The sequence below is a fragment of the Hyla sarda genome, chromosome 3 (assembly GCF_029499605.1).
Source record: "Hyla sarda isolate aHylSar1 chromosome 3, aHylSar1.hap1, whole genome shotgun sequence".
NCBI lineage: Eukaryota > Metazoa > Chordata > Amphibia > Anura > Hylidae > Hyla > Hyla sarda.
The window spans coordinates 143,355,180-143,375,315 of record NC_079191.1 but is presented as its reverse complement, the minus strand read 5'-3'; the positions used below and the strand labels follow the sequence as shown (position 1 = coordinate 143,375,315).

General features: G+C 39.6%; 1 protein-coding gene across 3 annotated transcripts in view; it reads left to right on the top strand.

Moving 5' to 3' along the window:
* Positions 1–20,136, top strand: part of PLD1 (phospholipase D1) — a 197,311-nt gene that overhangs the window by 97,618 nt on the left and 79,557 nt on the right. For all 3 annotated transcript variants that reach the window (XM_056565190.1, XM_056565189.1, XM_056565191.1), the window contains 8 exons: positions 994–1,139; positions 1,217–1,322; positions 4,304–4,369; positions 5,573–5,631; positions 7,672–7,764; positions 8,743–8,895; positions 12,794–12,943; positions 15,180–15,263. In XM_056565190.1, the coding sequence (XP_056421165.1) occupies positions 994–1,139; positions 1,217–1,322; positions 4,304–4,369; positions 5,573–5,631; positions 7,672–7,764; positions 8,743–8,895; positions 12,794–12,943; positions 15,180–15,263 (857 nt within the window). The remainder of the gene's footprint in view (positions 1–993; positions 1,140–1,216; positions 1,323–4,303; positions 4,370–5,572; positions 5,632–7,671; positions 7,765–8,742; positions 8,896–12,793; positions 12,944–15,179; positions 15,264–20,136) is intronic.

The following is a 20,136-nucleotide window of genomic DNA, read 5'->3' as shown; positions in this document are numbered from 1 at the left end:
AGACCTGTGGTTTTCAATCAGGGTGCCTACAGCTGTTGCATTAGTTGCAGATTGATCCCTCCACCCATTGAAGCAGACAGGCTCCCTGTCATCAGCTGACTAGTGAGTCAGGTCTCCGCCGCTTTGCAACCTGGGAAAATCTGAGACAACAGTAATTTTGTATGCTGGTAAAAATAAATATTGGGGTGAAAATCACAGAATAATTGTGAGAAAACCATCACACATAGGTACAGACACTATATTATGAACTACACTAACTTTACAGCCCCGTAATATAGTAAAATAAAAAAAAATGACTGGAATACCGAAATCAAATCAAAAAGCTTCACACAACTCCATATACAGAAAGATTGTTATAGGCTTCAGAAAAAATGTGATGCAAAGCAGTTTGTATAAGGTTTTTAAGCTAAAATAAAAAATATGCTGTATAAACTTGGTAACCCTGTAATCATGCTGATCAGCAGGATATAGTAACGGGTCATTTTTACCACAGAGAAAACAGCATACAAACATCCCTTTCCCTCCTAAATTGTAGTTTTTCCTATTTCACTCTACAAGTAGTTTTTTTTATAATACATTGTATTGCATAATGAAAGGTACAATGTACAATGTGCTGTGTAAAAAAAAAAAAAAAAAAAGCCCACCGGCAGTGGGAAAGGGTTAATATCTGAGGTTAGAGGTTTTTGTAAGTTGATACCTAAAATACCCAGCTCAGGTAAAGTAAACAGTACTTATTCTCCTGCACTGTGTACTAGAGAGAGAGAGAGTGAATGAACGTTTTAGGTGTTTAACCATTTAAATGTCCATTCTGATTGGCTGGTGCTTCCAAACATCCATAGGCGCCACTGATCAGATGTGGTATTGTATTTTGAATGGGGGCTTCAAGTTACAGTGGCCAAAAAATGACCAGCGTTAGGACATGAACACTGTTTTTTATTTTGTTTTATTTTTTTTTTCTGTTTTTTTTGACTTATAAAGTATGATTAATTCTAGACATCCGTTCTGAACATTTACACGATTGAACTTAATCATGGGGAGTTCACATGGCAAGTTAAGAGGAAATTCAAGCATTTTCAAGACCTCCACAGAGAACTTCTTCGATACAAAGCTTTCATCAGAATCCCTATTCCTACCAGGAGGTATGGTTTATATTAAAAGAACCTGGCTTTTAATTTAACTCTATTTGGAACTGTTGCATACATGTGTTTATTTGTAGCCACACAGTGAGAAGACAAACTGTAAGAAGAGGAGATGTCAGATCAATGCCCAATCTACCCCGGAATGCAGAGATTGTTCGAGAAGAGCAAGCTTCAAGTAGAAGGGTAATTATTTAACTACACTTAAACTCAGCTGATTTAAAGGGGGGGGGGGGGGGGAGAGAGAATCAGGCCACTGGGACCCCCCATGATCTCCGGCGCGGCACCACAGTCATCTGATTCAGGAAGCAAACTCTGCTCCGTGCCAGATGGGTGACCACAGCTGTCACACCCCCTCCATTCATGTCTACGGGAGGAGCTATGATGGCTATATACTAGCCGCTACACCGGGGGGGGGGGGGGGGGGGGGGCTTGGATTAAGGTCCTGAAACGCCTGAAATTTTCACACGGTTGTTTGCCTCCGTTAATAAATGCCCGTTCTGCAATCAGTTTGATAATTTTTAGACAGGTTGCAAACGGCTGTAAAATAATCCTTTTTATGTCATTGGGATTTATTTATTTTTTTACACTCTTTTTATCACCCGTTTGCTTCCTGTTCCGTTTTTTTTTTTTTTTTTTTTTTATTGGAGAAAAGACGCATGCAGGATTTTTTTTTTTCTTCCGTCAAAAATTTTACATTTTTAATGTCATCCGTTTGTCCCCGGTTTATAATATCCGTTTCCGAACTATTACTTCTGAGCATGCTCAGAAAAGGTGACATCCGCAGACTCCTGCAGTGCTGAGGGACTACTACTACTCCCATCATGGAATAGACTCATTTCCATGATGGAAGTAGTAGTTCCCCCAGCTGGGGAGGCTACATTAGTGTTTGTTCCATGATGGGGGTAGTAGCACAGTGTCTTTTCCATGTTGGGAGTAGTAGTACAGGGGATAAGGGGCTGATTTTACCGGGTCTCACTTCTGAGACCCGATGCGTTCAGCATTTATAAAGCAGGGGAGCGGGTGGCATGCTGAGCTCCCCTGTGATGTATATACTGTGTTAACTTTCACTTGGAAATCCCCTGCCGGGAGCCCTGAATAGCCGACACAGAGGAGCCATTCATGGCTCCCAGCGGGGTTTTTAACTACTACTTTGACCCCCAAATGTATGCTTCCCCATGCATATTTATAATAATTGGCCCCAGTGTGCTTATCCTTATACCCACCCACCCGATGCAAACAGATGTCACTAAATGGCATCCCTTTGCATCCGTTTGCATCTGTTAATAGAATGGTCCGTTTTGGAGGCAATAACACAGGACAATATGAACTGGGGACAACGGCCATGTGAACGTAGCCTTAGTTGATAATTGCAGGATGCCCTATAAGTGGAACTATTGCCGGTGTGAGCTAGGTTCAAACTCACTATATGATTTCAAGTGCATTTTTCATATACACCATTGCGCATTATTGATGCTGCAACATACATAGTGCATAGGACACACACATCAGGTGGCAGAGTGTTTGCGTCACCAAAAAATAGAATAACATATTCAGTATTGTCTCTAAGTATAACCGGTGCATTCCATTTCAACTTATATTGCACTTGCCCTGTACTGCATACAGCCTTCAGGACAGATGAAGTAATAGTGTGAACTATGTGTGTAGATGTAGCGTTTTTTCTGCTATATGGCTTTTGTGTTGATGGTGATCCTTAGTGCTTTATGTGTACACAGCGCATAGTCCTTGAATTATGTGTTACTCCTGCCCAGTCTATATACATTTAGTTATAAAGCACTATTTCCTATACCCACTTCTTAATATTGCACAGTCCCGTGGGTAGGAATTAGTTTATATGAGAAGTCTTATAGTGGTTATGGCAGATAAAAAGGAATGAAAGAACCTGATATCTTCTCTTGTCAGATCCTTTTCACATTTATCCTACATGTTGTCTCGGTTTGTCAAAAGATTTTTTTTTTTTTTAAACCTAAATGTTAACAGGTTGATTTTTTTTGTCTCTCACTACTGTGACTGAGCCCACTTCATAGTACACAGCTATTTCTTATTTTCTTCATTTCAGGGGCTTCAATCAGAGCTGGACTGTTCACACAAACGTCTTTCCTTTCTCCTAATTGTCTGGCCAATCATAGCACAACACCTACTCCACTTTGTTGTGATATAATATAGAGCTAGTAAAAGTGCACTGTACTAAACAGAGCGCAATGTTCTGGGCTGATGGTTTACTCAGTACAGTACTAAACAACGCATGTGGAGGAGGAGGGGTTACTAATGCACTGACTTTGCAAGGTGCTGTGTGAGCAAAATAAAAGCGCAGCAAGGAAGGAGTTAAACTAAACACCAATCTGCGTCTACCACTGACGGGCTAAATCTAGGAGGAGGGGAGGATTGCACTGCAACACTGTGGACAGCTGTATTTGCACTGGTATTAACACAAGGGACAGCTGCCCAGAGCTGTATGGGTGATGAGAGATAATAGAGAAGCTGTATTTATCTTTCAGTAACAGTGTGGATCATGTTCAGCAGGAAGACAGCTCAGCTGGCAGGTACAAGCCATGCTTTTCCTCTCTCTCTCGTGCACATAGCACTACCTAAGCCACACACTTCCTGTCTTCTGTCCTGATCTAGCAAACAGTGGACTACAGGTTGTAGGAAATGGAGACACCTAGTGGACAGTATTTTAGTATTTTTTTCTGTGGTCATCTTTGGGAAATAAAGGGATTTTACAAATATGCAATCAGCAAGGTTATCAAATGGCGATATCAAATGGCGAATGAAGAGGATTTGAAACAACACTTGACATGTCCTGAGTATTCAGATCCTGTTTGATCACAAGGGTAGAAGTTTGTGGGCCTCTTTCCTCACTCTGTGTCTATCGTAGCAAAACTATCCTTTAAACATGCATTATGAGACCAGCTTGTCCGCATGACACAGAGCCAGTAGATAACATGCTAAGGACGCACTTCTCCCGACTTGTTCTAGTTATTGACTGGGGTCTGGACACTCAGACCTTGACCAATCAACTGTTCATATGTCTTTTTCTATGAAATATGAAAAGGTGTTTTTGTAACGACAGTGCCCACTTAACTTCAGTTCTAGTAGAAGTACAGTATGCATTCTTCATATAAAGTGTTCCTTTTTTGTTGTAGAAACAATTAGAAGATTATCTATCAGCGCTGTTAAAGATGCCGATGTACAGGAATTATCATGCAACAGTAAGTGAGTCTATCTGTTGTTCTTTTGCGCTTGGCTTGCATTCAGGTATTCTCTGTACTGGTTTTACAGCTGGTACCTGCATTACTCACAGTGGAATAAAATGACAGAATATATTACAGCGTTGTAATTGGTTATTGTTGAAGATTATTAATATGACTTTCTACGGAAAATAAAGTTTATTGCTGCACAGCAGTCTTACTGTTCCTCTTTCTTTACACAGTGTCCACAGATCTGAAAGAACACACAAAAAACACAAAAGTGTTATTAGAGCATACGAGATTACAGCAAAATACTGTATACAGAGATACGTGATTGTTTTTATGGAATATCAAGACTAGACACACCTCAGTAATATAAGAATACCTAGAAATTACCAAATAGCTACAACAAATATCCTTAGATCTGAGTTAGACTTGCTATAGAAATGCAGTATCAGGTAGTCTTGAGAAAATACTGTATGGTAGGTCTGTGCTTGTGTCCATCTATTGATTGAATAACTTTATTTCCCAAGAGCTTGCTGTAAATTACCTTGTGATGGCCTTGTAAGTCAAGATTTGCTTTGATGGATTGGTTGACTAATGAGGCTGTGCACAATGGATACATTAGTACTTGTGTTAAAGTGCAGCAGTAAACTTTTTTTTTTTTTTTTTTTAAAGGAATGGATACAGCCCCAATTTTAAAGGGGTTCTAAGCTGAAACCATCTTATCCCCTATCCAAGGGATAGGGGATAAGATACCAGATCGTGGGGGTCCCGCTGCTGGGGACCCCCATGATCTCACTTGCGCCACCCTTGTTATTTAAGGCACCGAGCGAACTCCGCTCCATGCCCGATGACTGGCTTTACTGGCCGTCGTGCCCCCTCCATTCATGTATATGGGAGGAGGACTGACTACTATGTTTAGCCGTCCTGCCCCCTCCCATAGACAAGGGAGGGGGCCTGACGGTAAGCTTAAGGGGCTGCAAGCTCCCGTGTTTTGGACGCTGCTCTCCTTTGGATAGGGGATAAGCTGTTTAGAGCAGAGTACCCCTTTAAGCCGTTTGGCACTATGCCAAATTTTACATTGCATGAGCATGGGTAACAAAACCGAAGGGTGCAGGAGGGTGTTGTAGTGGAGCACCATGAATTTCTATTTTTTTTCCTGGGCTCTAGTGTGTTAATAAAACTTTCCATGTGATTCATTTGTAATTTACTTCCTTCCAGAGGGAATTTATTGATGTGAATCAGCTATCCTTTATCCATGACCTTGGACCGAAGGGCATGTAAGTTTTATATGGTTAGTTTACTCAGCTGCTTTCTCCAATCTTGTGTGTTATATTCTGGAAAGTAATGCAGGGTCTAAAGAGAATGTCACTTTCTGTGTACTGTGAGGAAATGACTAGCATAATCCCCTCTCATTGGGAGAAGTTAGTTACTAAAATGTACAACTGCATTAACATTGTGTTCTTCTATTGTAATGTTTTATGTTCTCACAACATATTTTTGTGTTTGCTGAGGGAGTTTTGAGCTCCAGTATTAGCAGGAAGTTTTGCAGAGAATTCACTATTTTTATATCATAACAAGACAAGAATCGAAATCCTTAGCAATTTTGAAATCTAAAATGTTTGCATAGATTTCCCCATTCTCCGCTCATATTAGCATAGCTTACTGCTAAAATTCTGTGAAAATGTGTTTATTAGCTCTAAGCTCTAAAGAATTCATCTATAATAAATGCCATTTAGTCAGCAGTAAGAACACAATAAGAATTCTGTCTAGTTATAGAACTATTTGTCTTGAGCCCTTGTAAGCTGCCAGCATGTATACTTTCTGGCCACTTTATTAGGTATACATTTTTACATGCTTGTTAACATAAATTGAAACAATATAATGCATTTAGGCATGTAGGCGACTCGATGATAAGGTATTGGTCTTTTCGCTGATGAAACAAAGATTGGTAACAGGGTTGATGTTTTGGAGGGATATGACAAATGGCAAAGGATTTAGGAAAAATAGAAGAATGGTCACTGAAATTTAAAGCGAATAAGTGCCAGATGGGGCGTAAAAACCCTGGGGCAGAATGGCAACTGAAATTTAAAGCGAAAAAGTGCAAGATGGGGCATAAAAACCCTTGAGCAGAATATAGAATGTGATACTATCCTAACCTAAGTATCTGAGGAAATTAACTTTGAGGTCATCATCTCAAATGACTTAAAGGTCGGTAGACGATGTAATAGAGCAGCAGAAAACACTAGCAGAATGCTTGGATGTATAGGGAGAGGTATAAGCCGTAGTAAGAGGGAAGTGCTCATGCCGCTGTACAGAACACAGGTGAAGCCTTACTTGGAGTATTGTGCGCAATACTGGAGGCCATATCTCCAAAAGGATATAGATACTCTAGAGAGAGTTCAGAGAAGAGCTACTAAACTAGCCAGGAAAGGTTAAAGGACCTTAACATGTATAGCTTGGAAGAAAGACAGTGTATATTTAAAAAAAAGAAAAACTAGAGGGACAAAGGTTTCAGATTGCAGTGTCAAAATTTGGCATAAACAATAAGAAATCATGGATCCATCGTGCCTTGTATCAATGGATCAGGCTGCTGGTTGCTGGTGTAATGATGTGGGGAACATTTGCTTGGCACACTTTGACTCCTTAGTTCCAGTTGAGCATTGTTTAACCCCTTAAGGACAATGAACGTAAATGTATGTCCTGATCTGCTGTGACTTCGCGCACCAGGACGTACATTTACCTGCCGGTAATAGCTGACATCAGCGATTGCGCTCGTGTCCGCCATTAACTCCTCAGATGCCATGATCAATGCAAATCACAGCATCTGTGGCAATGTGGCACTTTAAATGGATGATCAGATCACCCGCATCACGCCCAAAAGGGTTCCAAACTGGTACTTGCAAGATATACGTAATAAAGTGTACATCCCCCTCTAAATGGACTATCATAAGGCAGCAAGTTCTGTGTATACTGTATGTTATACAGTGTTAATACTACTGTTTAATCGCCATGTGTTAAAGCTCTGTGTTACATTATCATTATGTAACATATTTATAGACCAGCAATAGGCTGGAACTTTAGATTGCTAAAAAATAACTGATGTGCTGGAATTCAGGACTTGCCGTCTTGGAGGGGTCACTTGGCATGTCCTAGCAGAATGTGGGAATGTTGAGGGGCCCATGACAGCTGCACTGTACTAAAATTATCAGTTGTGTCATAGGAATTAAAGCACTCTAAATTTTCTGAGTTAAATGAAGCTATGTTCTGCATAATAGTATGGTCAGAAGTAACTAAATCTTATTCATACTTTGTTTCAGTGAAGGAATGATAATGAAGAGATCCGGTGGGCACAGAATACCTGGCTTGAATTGCTGTGGACAAGGAAGTGCGTGCTATCGATGGTCAAAAAGGTACAGGAAGACTACATTTTTATGTATTTATATGGACACAAACATCTCTTAAAGGGGTACTCCCATGGAAAACTTTTTTTTTTTTTTAATTAACTGGTGCCAGAAAGTTAAACAGATTTGTAAATCACTTCTATTAAAAAATCGTAATCCTTCCAGTACTTTTTAGGGGCTGTATACTAAAGAGAAATCCAAAAAAAGAAATGCATTTCCTGTGATGTCCTGACCACAGTGCTCTCTGCTGACCTCTGCTGTCCATTTTAGGAACTGGAGAAAATCCCCATAGCAAACATAGGCTTCTCTGGACAGTTACTAAAATGGACAGCAGAGGTCAGCAGAGAGCACTGTGGTCAGGGCATGCCAAGAAATGCATTTCTTTTTGAATTTCTCTTTAGTATACAGCCCCTAAAAAGTACTGGAAGGTTTAAGATTTTTTAATAGAAGTGATTTACAAATCTATTTAACTTTCTGGCACAAGTTGATTTAAAAAAACGTTTTCCACAGGAGTACCCCTTTAAGCTGCCTTATTTAGTTGCTTATGTGGTCACTATTCATCTGTACTCATAATTCTAATATTGCAATGTTTGACTGGACCTGGCGAAAAGTATAGCTTTGTACACTTCAGAAGTAGTCTTTCTGCAGGTCAATAAACCCCACTGAACTGGTTCCCCTGGCAGCCATACATGCCCATTCCACAACATTGTCTCCACCTTGTTTGACTGATCATGTCTACACACTACAAATGTTCATACTGACTTCTAAAAGTGACACAGCAAATGTCTACATGGTAGTCTAGTTCTATTCAGACTTAGAGCTAAGCGGCATCAGATGAATTTTGCAGCCACTTATCAATGTGTTCTTTTTGTTATGTTTTCAATTGTTTTTATAGAAAAGTCCACATGGTCAGAATTGTGATCCCTCAATAGTCCTCTTGTTCATACAATCTCAGAGTTTAATTGTAGCTTTTATCACATTTTGCAGATGGCTAGTTGTGAAGGATTCCTTCCTTTTATACATGAAGCCTGACACTGGAGCCATTTCCTTTGTTCTGTTAGTCGATAAAGAATTCAACATAAAGATGGGGAAGAAAGACACTGAGACCCAGTATGGCTTACGAATAGACACTCTCTCCAGGTAAGATGGAATAATTCAGCAACTTTCTTCTGTGGATTGTCACGAAGGGAATGTTTTCATTGTTTGCAAGTTCTGACATTAGGAGTTCTGAGATTAAAAACAAGTTTTACTTTCTTTCCACTTCATGCAGCAATATACACATATTATGAGTGCTTTAATATTCTCAGGCAGGTTTACTGCATATGTGTATTTCATGTGTTCATTAAGTGACATTGTGACTTAAAACTTATCCAGCCGTGGCCAGGTGGTAGCATGAGGAGCTATCCTACATTGTTAGGGTTATGAAACTTAAGGATATTCTTTAATTTTTAATTGTTTTTAGTTGAGTACAGTTTTGTTTCCATGTTTTAATGTTTGACACGTTTTAATGTTTGCTCAGAGCATGTCTGTACTTGGTAACAAGACCTTTTTGTGATTTCTGTTCAAGACTTTGCAAAGACTTTATCATTGACATTATCAGCTAAAATGAATGACATTAAGGTTGAACTTTGTATATGTAGGAAGAGTAGCTCCAGCTCACCCCAAAGAAGACTTGACTGCGTCGCGGATCAGTGTGGACAACGCTGTGTAGTAATGCAAGATGAAAGGAAAATCCACCGCGGTAGCTCGTATGCAACAGATTTATTCGGCACAGCAAACGCACAGGTACAAGACAATAGTGACTCGTTTCGATCACTTAGGTGATCGAAAGTGATAGTATGAATAAGATCACTTAGGTGATCGAAACGCGTCACTATTGTCTTGTACCTGTGCGTTTGCTGTGCCGAATAAATCTGTTGCATACGAGCTACCGCACTGGATATTCCTTTCAACGTTGTACATGCTACTATATGAAATTGGTATTTACTACTTTTTAAATTTAAAAAAGAGAAAAGAGGAAAGGCGCTCCCTGTGTAATAAAGTCAGCACGAGGGTAGAGAGGAAAACAATTGTAAGATCAGTGCTCACCCTGCTAAGTTGTGTGAGGACATACACAACTATGCTGAATACATGTGATTTTTAAGGATCACAATCCTGTAGTCTGCAGCCTTCCTGGAGGATGTGTGGAATAAAACAAGACTTCAGGGAAAAACCTGGATTTTCGGCGCTGACCAAGAAGAAGGTGTTGGAGCCCAGGTAAAGGAAGGAGGTTTATTAGCAACGCGTTTCACCGCGCTTGCGCGGCTTCATCAGGCTTAATACACAGCAGTTGTATCAGGGTTATATACCCACACGGGATTAACCCATGAAGTGCATGATTAAGATGTATTACAAAAAAATAACCATATAAAATGTATAAATAACAATGAGCATAAATATACATTTATAACACTCAGCACTGATCTTAATAAAATATTTTATAAATTACAGCTATAAAATTAAGAAAACATATATAAAAGAAAAAAATAATGAACATGAAAAAATAGCCGCATAGTGTGAATTTGATTGAAGGATAGAGACAAAACCAAGGTTCCCATCGGGCGTGACCGGTTTAACCGAATAGTAGATAGAAGGAATTGCATGATTCATACCCCGAACATCAAATGAAGGAAGCACAAAAGGCTTAGCGAAAAACGCACTGGCAGAACAGATTCCAAAAAACTATTAAACTAAAAAAAAATTTTTGATAAAAATATGGATGAACAAAATCAACGAGTATTTTCGGTTGTCTCATTCAAACCGTGTGGAAATAAAGTTACCAACTTATGGATCCAAAAACTCTCACGGTTAATTAAACGTTGGAATCTATTAGAAATACCCTTTGGGACCGATTCCAAGATAATCAAATTTAGAGACTCTATGCAACTATTGTGTTTTAATGAAAAATGTTTAGAGATGCTATGTAGCATATACTCATGTCTGATATTCCATCTATGGCGATTCATACGTGCCCGAACTGTTTGTACAGTGCGGCCCACATATTGTAAACCGCACTGACAAGACAGTAAATATATGGCAAAATTAGTGTCGCAGGTAAGCTTGCCCTTGACTTTGTATTCTTTGTGTGTATACGTTGATTTGAATACAGTTGTGGATTTGATTAAATCACAGCACATGCAGCGAGACCGGCCGCATGGAGAGCTGATGGCACCCGTCTGAACTGTGTCTATAACTATAGGTTTCAATTTGCCAGGGGCAATAAGATTTTGTAAATTACGAGATCTTCTAAATGTAATATTAGGGGTATTGGGAAGAAAACTTTTAAGAATTGGATCATTACACAAAATGGGCCAATGTTTGAACAATTAGAATTGGTCACACCTAAGTCACCATCCCTCAATAATATATCACTCTTGAAAACATCTAATCACAAATATAATTTTATTACTAATTTCAATAACGAAGCTACTAACATTAAAAAAATATTATTCAAACATTGGCCCATTTTGTGTAATGATCCAATTCTTAAAAGTTTTCTTCCCAATACCCCTAATATTACATTTAGAAGATCTCGCAATTTACAAAATCTTATTGCCCCTGGCAAATTGAAACCTATAGTTATAGACACAGTTCAGACGGGTGCCATCAGCTCTCCATGCGGCCGGTCTCGCTGCATGTGTTGTGATTTAATCAAATCCACAACTGTATTCAAATCAACGTATACACACAAAGAATACAAAGTCAAGGGCAAGCTTACCTGCGACACTAATTTTGCCATATATTTACTGTCTTGTCAGTGCGGTTTACAATATGTGGGCCGCACTGTACAAACAGTTCGGGCACGTATGAATCGCCATAGATGGAATATCAGACATGAGTATATGCTACATAGCATCTCTAAACATTTTTCATTAAAACACAATAGTTGCATAGAGTCTCTAAATTTGATTATCTTGGAATCGGTCCCAAAGGGTATTTCTAATAGATTCCAACGTTTAATTAACCGTGAGAGTTTTTGGATCCATAAGTTGGTAACTTTATTTCCGCACGGTTTGAATGAGACAATCGAAAATACTTGTTGATTTTGTTCATCCATATTTTTATCAAAAATTTTTTTTTACTTTAATAGTTTTTTGGCATCTGTTCTGACAGTGCGTTTTTCGCTAAGCCTTTTGTGCTTCCTTCATTTGATGTTTGGGGTATGAATCATGCAATTCCTTCTATCTACTATTCGGTTAAACCGGTCACGCCCGATGGGAACCTTGGTTTTGTCTCTATCCTTCAATCAAATTCACACTATGCGGCTATTTTTTCATGTTCATTATTTTTTTCTTTTATATATGTTTTCTTAATTTTATAGCTGTAATTTATAAAATATTTTATTAAGATCAGTGCTGAGTGTTATAAATGTATATTTATGCTTATTGTTATTTATACATTTTATATGGTTATTTTTTTGTAATACATCTTAATCATGCACTTCATGGGTTAATCCCGTGTGGGTATATAACACTGATACAACTGCTGTGTATTAAGCCTGATGAAGCCGCGCAAGCGCGGTGAAACGCGTTGCTAATAAACCTCCTTCCTTTACCCGGGCTCCAACACCACCTTCTTGGTCAGCGCCGAAAATCCTGGTTTTTCCCTGAAGTCTTACTTTTTAAATTTGGTAAAGCACATTTCAGTGTGGGACAGTCCAAAACGTTAGCCACACCACTTGATGTACACACCAGTGACAGATCACATATGGAAGATATGTCATGTTCTATATTCTGTAATATGAATTACTATCCCCTCAAAGGGGTACATTGCCCCTAGACATCTTATCCTCTATCCAAATGATAGGGGATAAGACGTCTGATCGTGGTAGGTGTGGTAGCTGGCCGTCACGCCCCTTCCCATAGACATGAATGGAGGGGGCGTGGTGTGACATCAGGGGGTAGGGTATAAGATGTCTAGAAGTCAGAGGACAGGGGATAAGATGTCTAGGAGTGGTGTACCCCTTTAACAATTTAATATTTTATGTTTGGTTTTTCAGATCTTTGATTTTGAAGTGCAACAGCTACAGACATGCACGATGGTGGGGTCAGGCTATTGAAGAATTTGTTAGGAAACATGGGAAAAACTTCCTGACGGCTCATAGATTTGGATCATATGCAGCAGTCCAAAAAAACACACTATGTAAATGGTATGTACTATGCTAAGAATATCGGTTCGCTTGCATAAGCCAGTCAAATTTAATAGTCTATAGATCTTTAGCAATATGTGATCCTTTAAATGCAAACATTACTTTTTAAATCTGGCATGTTCTCTTCCCTTCTGTGTCTTTATCTACCCTGCTCTATAAATAAGCAGGGTTGTAGGAGACATTATGGTGGTATAGCTGCAGGGAAGATTTTAGTGCAAGTGAGGCAGATTTCAAACTTATTAGGAACTGTTCACCCATGTACAGTCAGAGTACTAAAGGGAGAAAATAGCAAGAATAGACTGTAATTCAAGGTCTTGTATGCTTGTTGAGAATTCACTGCTTGTGTAAAAGCAAACTGAAAAATATTTACAAATGTTTAATAGTGAATAATGGTAGGTATTACTTTTAATATAACTTATCAATTAACCATAGAGAAAAAATATGTTTAAGTGCTTTGCCCTTCTTCTCCATTCCGTATTACTTTACTAGGTTAAACCTAGTAGTATGGCCTCATGAAGGGGGTTAGCATTGAAAACCTTAAACCACTGCTGCAGATTATTGCTAATGTAATAGCAATTGCTTCACTGCTTAATGTGAATTTTTGCTTAAAGGGTACCTCTCATCAAAAAAACTTTTGATATATTATAGATTAATGTATGCAGAATAACTTCACAATTGCTTGTTATTAAAAAATATGTTTCTTTCTATTTAATTTTCCACTTTGAAGAAATGACCACTAGGGGTCTCCCTACCAGTCCTGGCAGCAAGCATTTCAGACTCATGCTGGAGTCCTAAACACTACGAGCTGCCAGTCTGCTTTGTTCACAAAGGAGAACACTCAGAGCTGCCAGCCTGCTTTGTTCACAGCCTGTTTGGCTGTGAACAAAGCAGGCTGGCAGCTCTGAGTGTTTAGGACTCCAGCATGAGTCAGAAATGCTTGCTGACAGGACTGATCGGGAAAAATACAATAGAAAGAAGAATATTTTTCATTAGCATGCTATTGGAAAGTTATTCAACATTCATTAATCTAAAATATATCAAAAGTTAATTTGATGAGAGGTACCCTTTAACGGAGCAATGAAACTGATGTATAGATAACCTATTTGTTGGGCTTAATTTTAAAATTATCTCATGATGCACTGCCCATCCTCTTGTAGTGTAAAAGTGGTGGGTTTATCAAATCTTCCCTACACGTGAACTCCTGTGTAAATGCAGAATATGGAGAATTTAGCAATATCTTAATGAAACGGAAAATCGGGCAGTAAGGAAAATTCACCTGTCATTTGTATAAAAAAAAAACAAAAAAAAACACAATAGTATACATTTTTTTTTACATTTCATGACTGTTCCTGCCTGACAATGCCTCAAAACAATGCCTCATAAGTTGATTTGTGTGAAGACAGGTATTTTACTTTAAAGGGGTTCTGTCATCCGTGTCTAACCTTTCAGTACATGCTGGTAATGCGACTGACACTGTTGATAATGATGCACCAGTCGATCCGTCGCTCTGTTCACCCTTCATGCTTCTTATTGGGTCGATGGTAATCATCTTGGTACACAGGCGGTGCTCCATGAGCATGCTGACGTCACAGCTCCTGCTTTCCTCCCTCTGCCTGCTCGCAGCCGGGCCAATTGAGGAAGCTGCAGTCGTGATTTCAGCGTGCTCCTGGAGCGCCCCCCATGCACCAAGCCTGCTCATTACCATTAATTCAATAAGAAGGATAACTGGTGAACGGAGCGATGAATCAGCTGATGGTAAGTATAGTTGTTATCAGTGTCACCCGCATTACAAGCCTGTACCAACAGGTTCGTGCGGGTGACATTGCAGACTGATTCTCTTTTAAATGTACCCATGTTAGGAGTATGGGATCTCCTTGTGTTCATTGTATATAAACTGTATATATCCAACCGGTGTTAATCACCTTAAATCTTACGTGTGTTCTTTTATCGTTCTACTGTATGTTATTTCTGCACAGTAAATAGTTGTCTGTAAATAACTCATAACCTCTCATTTCAGCAAAAAAATAAATAAAAATTCCAGTAATTTGCCTTTTTATTACATTTTCCTAATGGCAAGAAATGAAATGGCCTCTGTTATTATTACAAAGTCACAAGATAATGCCATTACTGTGCGGTCATTCCAAAGTGCATAGTTGCTTAGCATATTCCATATTACAATGTATCCTTCAAGAGTATGACCTTATTGTCACGTGGTAATGTATTCGCTCTGTTTTAGGTATGTCAATGCCAAAGGATATTTTAATGATGTGGCTGATGCAATGGAGGCAGCAAAGGAAGAAATTTTCATTACAGATTGGTGGTTGGTATTACATTGTCTCATACTTGGTTCTTTATGAATAATCATTGCTGTTAACCATTAAATGACTGACAATATGCCTTTATAGTAGCTGAGTCTGCTGTATATGCGGCAGATATCTGCTGTATCTTACAGGGGACACCTTTCTGTAAGTACCGGCTTCAAACATTAGTCCGGTCTCCACGGTTTAACTGCAACCCTCTGCATGCAGCTGTATGCTAAATACCACCCCTGTGACATAATCGTGGGGTGCAGATTCCCTACCATGGCAGCCTTCTGAAGGCCTCCGTCCATAGGAAGATCTGCTTGTACAGCCTGCTTTAGTGATGCTCTACTAGAGGATCGGCATTTTGGCGGTTCATTGCCACACAACTATAAAAGCAATCAAATGAATGCTTGTAAAGGAAATATAAAAAAATAAAAATAAAAATTCAATCCAACCACTCGTCATTTTCAATTTGAAATTTACCCTCCAAAAAAAACTTATTTGGTATTGCTGCATAAGAAAATTTCGAAACTATTAAAATATAAAAGGGTACTAATAAAAAGTACAGGTCATGGTGCAAACAAAAGCCATCATACAGCTCTGTAGACAAATAAATAACATATCTAACTATGGCCATCCAAAGCATAACAAAAATTATATCAATTGGGTATTGCTGTAATTGTACTGACCTGCATAATAAAGATAACATATCAGTTTTATTTTAAAGTGAACTGCGTTAATACTAAATCTCTCAAAATGTGCAAAATTGCAGTTTTTTTTGTTTCAGTCCACAATATCTTTTTCCTTTCACAGTATGTTGTATAACAATTTTAAAAAGAGCATCTGGTCCTGCAAAATACAAGCCCTCATGTGGCTCTGTATGTAGGAAAAAGAAGCTCTAAGAAGATAGGGAGTTACAAACTTGGCAAAAATTGCTGATGGAGGAAAGGGTTAATGCTCTTGTGCTTGGATAAACACATACCCATGGTCAAAGTACAGAGCTTGTAAAAGTGCAGTTAATAAAAACAGCCATGAAAATCATCCATGCATGTGTAGCTAAAGGTTTTGGAGATCTTGAGATATTAGACATAAAGTAGTGATGAGGACAGGCTGTACTGCACTTCCTGTTGAAAAACAATCTGTCAAACCCTTTTTTGACAGCACATTTATATGAAAAACTTTAAAGTAAAGCTTCTTATGTAAAAAATGCTTAAGCCCTTCCCGCAGAAACCGTATATATACGGCGTTCATTAAATATGCGCTCCTGCTGCACTGATCGGGTTAATTAGCTGAAGTCCCAGGGTGTCTGGCGGGAGACCACTCGCACCTGACACCCCGGGACCCCATTTGATTAACCCGATCAGCGATTGGGTGTGCATATGCAACAGAATCAGCGGGTGTGCGGCGGGATTGGGAGGAGAGAGGCGGGTGTCCGGAGGACCGGCGGCAGGAGCAACGGGTGTCCGGCAGTGGCAGCAACGGGTGTCCCGAGGTCTGGTGGTGGGAGCAACGGGTGTCCGGAGGTCCGGCGGCGATGATGTGGTGGGTGAGTGCTCTCCCCCCTTACAATTTGCAAAACTGCAACTCCCAGCATGCCCAGACACTGGGCATGCTGGGAGTTGTAGTTTTGCAACATCTAGAGCACCACAGTTTGGAGACCACTGTGTAGTGGTCTCTAAACTATGACCATTCATATGTTGGAAAACTAAAACTTAGTAGTTTTGCAGCATCAGGAGGGCCACACCTTGATGACCACTCTCCTGCTCCTAGCTTTTTATGGGGTGCAGGTTTTTTTTGCACTTTTTTGTGGGGGCGTTTGCGGTTCGTGCCACCAGCGACTATTCTGCGCTGTGCGGCCGGACTGTACCCCATGTGCAGACTGTGCTGATTGCTGATCCGTGAATTATTACTGATCAGCACTTTTTTGGGGTACATGCATTTTTTTTTTTTGCAGTCTGGCCACACAGCGCAGAACAGTCACTGGTAGCAGAGACCACTAACACCTTAAAAAAAAAACTGTACCTAAAAAAAAGTGCTGATCAGTAATAATTCACTGATCAGCAATCAGCGCAGTCTGAACATGGATTACGGTCTGGCCGCACAGCACAGAACAATCGCTGGTGGCACGGACCGCATACGCTCCCCAAAAAATGGAAATCATGCACCGCAAAAGAAGCCTACAGTAAATGTAAAAATCACTACACTACACAATGAAATAAAGTGAAAACATTTACACTGTAAGTACAGTGAGCATTTACGCCCCACAGGTGTCTGACAGATTTTTGGAACAGTGGTCAGTGAAAAGGAAGAATTTAATTTTTCATTTGCACAGCCCACTGTTCTAAAAATCTGTCACACGTCAGTGGGGTGTAAATGCTCACTCCACCCCTTATTACATTCCGCGAGGGATGACCTTTCCAAAATGGGGTCACATGTGGGGGGTCCACTGTTCTGACACCATGGGGGCTTTGTAAACGCACATGACCCCCGACTTGAATTCCAGCCAAATTTTCTCTCCAAAAGCCCAATGGTGCTCCTTCTCTTATGCGCCCTGTTGTGTGCCCACAGAGTATTTACATCCACATATGGGGTATTTTCATACTCAGAAGAAATTGAGTAAAACATTTTGGGGGGCTTTTTACACTATTTTGCCTTGTGAAAATGAAAAATTTGGGGTAACACCAGCATTTTAGTTAAAAAAAATATTTTTCATTTTCACGTCCAACTTTAATGAAAGTTTGTCCAACACCTGTGGGGTGTTAAGGTTCACTGTACCCCTTGTTACTTTCCTTGAGGAGTGTAGTTTCCCAAATAGTGTGCCATGTGGGGTGTTTCTTTGCTGATCTGACACCATGGGGGCTTCCTAAATGCAACATGCCCCCTAAAACCATTTTAGCATAATTCTCTATCCAGCCACATTTTTCTCAATCTATTCTTAGCATTGTAGTGCGCCCGTAGGACACTTTATGTCCACATTTTGGTGGGCTTTTTCTCCTATTACCCCTTGAGAAAATGAAAAATCTGGGGTAACACCAGCATTTCAGTGCCATGTGATGTTTTTTATTTTTATTTTTTTTCTGTTCTGGCACCATGGGGACTTCCTAAATGTGACATGCCCCAAAAAAAACATTTCAGCATAATTCTTTTTCGAAAATCTGAGCCTTGTAGTGCACCCGCAGAGCACTTTACATCCACATGTGAGGTATTTCCATACTCGAGAGAAATTGGGTTACAAATTTTGGGGGGCATTCTCCTTATACCACTTGTAAAATTGAAAAAAATGGGGCTACAAGAACATGTTACTGCCACTTTGCTGCTATTCCTGCGAAACACCTAAAGGGTTAACAAACTTTCTGAATGTCATTTTGTATACTTTTGAAGGGTGCATTTTCTATAATGGGGTAATTTTATGGGGTATTTCTCACAAAAAAGTCTCTCAAATCAACTTCAAACTGAACTGGCCCCTGAAAAATTAAGATTAAGAATTTTTCGAGAACATTTAGAAAATTGCTGCTAAACTTTGAAGCCCTCTAATGTCTTCAAAAAGTAACATGTCAACTTTTTGATGCCAACATAAAGTAGACATATTGGGGGACATTTCCTAATCTAGTCTATTCTGGGTATGCTTATAGACCAGCGTATGTGGTAGTCTCCTGTCTATTGTGCTCCTAATTTATCAAAGGTCTCACAGCCCTTGATAAATTCTGTGCTCAGACTTCAGGGTCTACAGCTTAAACTGCATTTAGACCTGCTCCAACATGGTCTGACATTTCAGCGTATTTTGGGCAGATGCGACTTGTCGCACTTGATAAATTCAGCACCAATGCATTTTCCAATGCATTTCCGTCTAAAATAGACTTGCATGCATCATGTTCTAAATATCCTCTACAGCAAAAGTCGCAGAAAAGTCGCACATATTTAGACTGCAACTTTCTGTGCGACAAATTTAGACAGGGAAAAACAGTCTAAATCCTTTGATAAATCTCCCCCATTGTGTATGTGAATGAATATATAATTTATTTGGCATGTCCATTTTCCTTGCAAGCAGAGAATTTTTTCGAAAGATGCAAAATTTTCATGAAATCTTGGAGTTTTTCACCAAGAAATTATGCAAGTATTGACAAATTTAGCATTATATTAAAGGGGTTATCCAGGAAAAAAATGTCTTTTATATATCCGCTGGCTCCAGAAAGTTACAGATTTGTAAATTACTTCTATTAAAAAATCTTAATCCTTTCAGTACTTATGAGCTTCTGAAGTTAAGGTTGTTCTTTTCTGTCGAAGTCCTCTCTGACTTCTGTATTGATCACGGCATCGGAGGGGTTAATGGCAGACATCCGCGCGATCGCGGATGTCGGCCATTACGGGCAGGTCCCCGGCTGCTGCTAGCAGCCGGAACCTGCTGTGTATGACTCGAGCACCCTTCCGATGCTCGTGGTCATACACAGGACGTAAATGTACGTCCTGGTGCGGGAAGTCCCGCCAAACCAGGACGTACATTTACGTCCGTTGTTGTTAAGGGGTTAAAGTTTATCGATTATAAAAAATAAAATAAAAAATATATATATATATATCAACAGAAGAATGCAGCAGCACACTGCCAGCACAAGGAATATGCAGTTAAAACATGAAGAGCTATACAGCTAGGGTGTAATAGATGCAAATGTGAAACTATGAGATAGTGAGGCACTTAGCTCGCAAATTTGTCTCCGCCGGCGGTCAAATAGCTTGGACCGTCCCACCGCGATAAGGTGGCCTCCTTGGGACAGACCCTACACTGTGAATACGTTTTGTAGCCCACATTAGCTGTGAATCTGTTTCTCCCACTATCTTTGTGGTCTTTAGGTCATGTGAATCATATGTGTCATATACTTATACACATGCAAACAT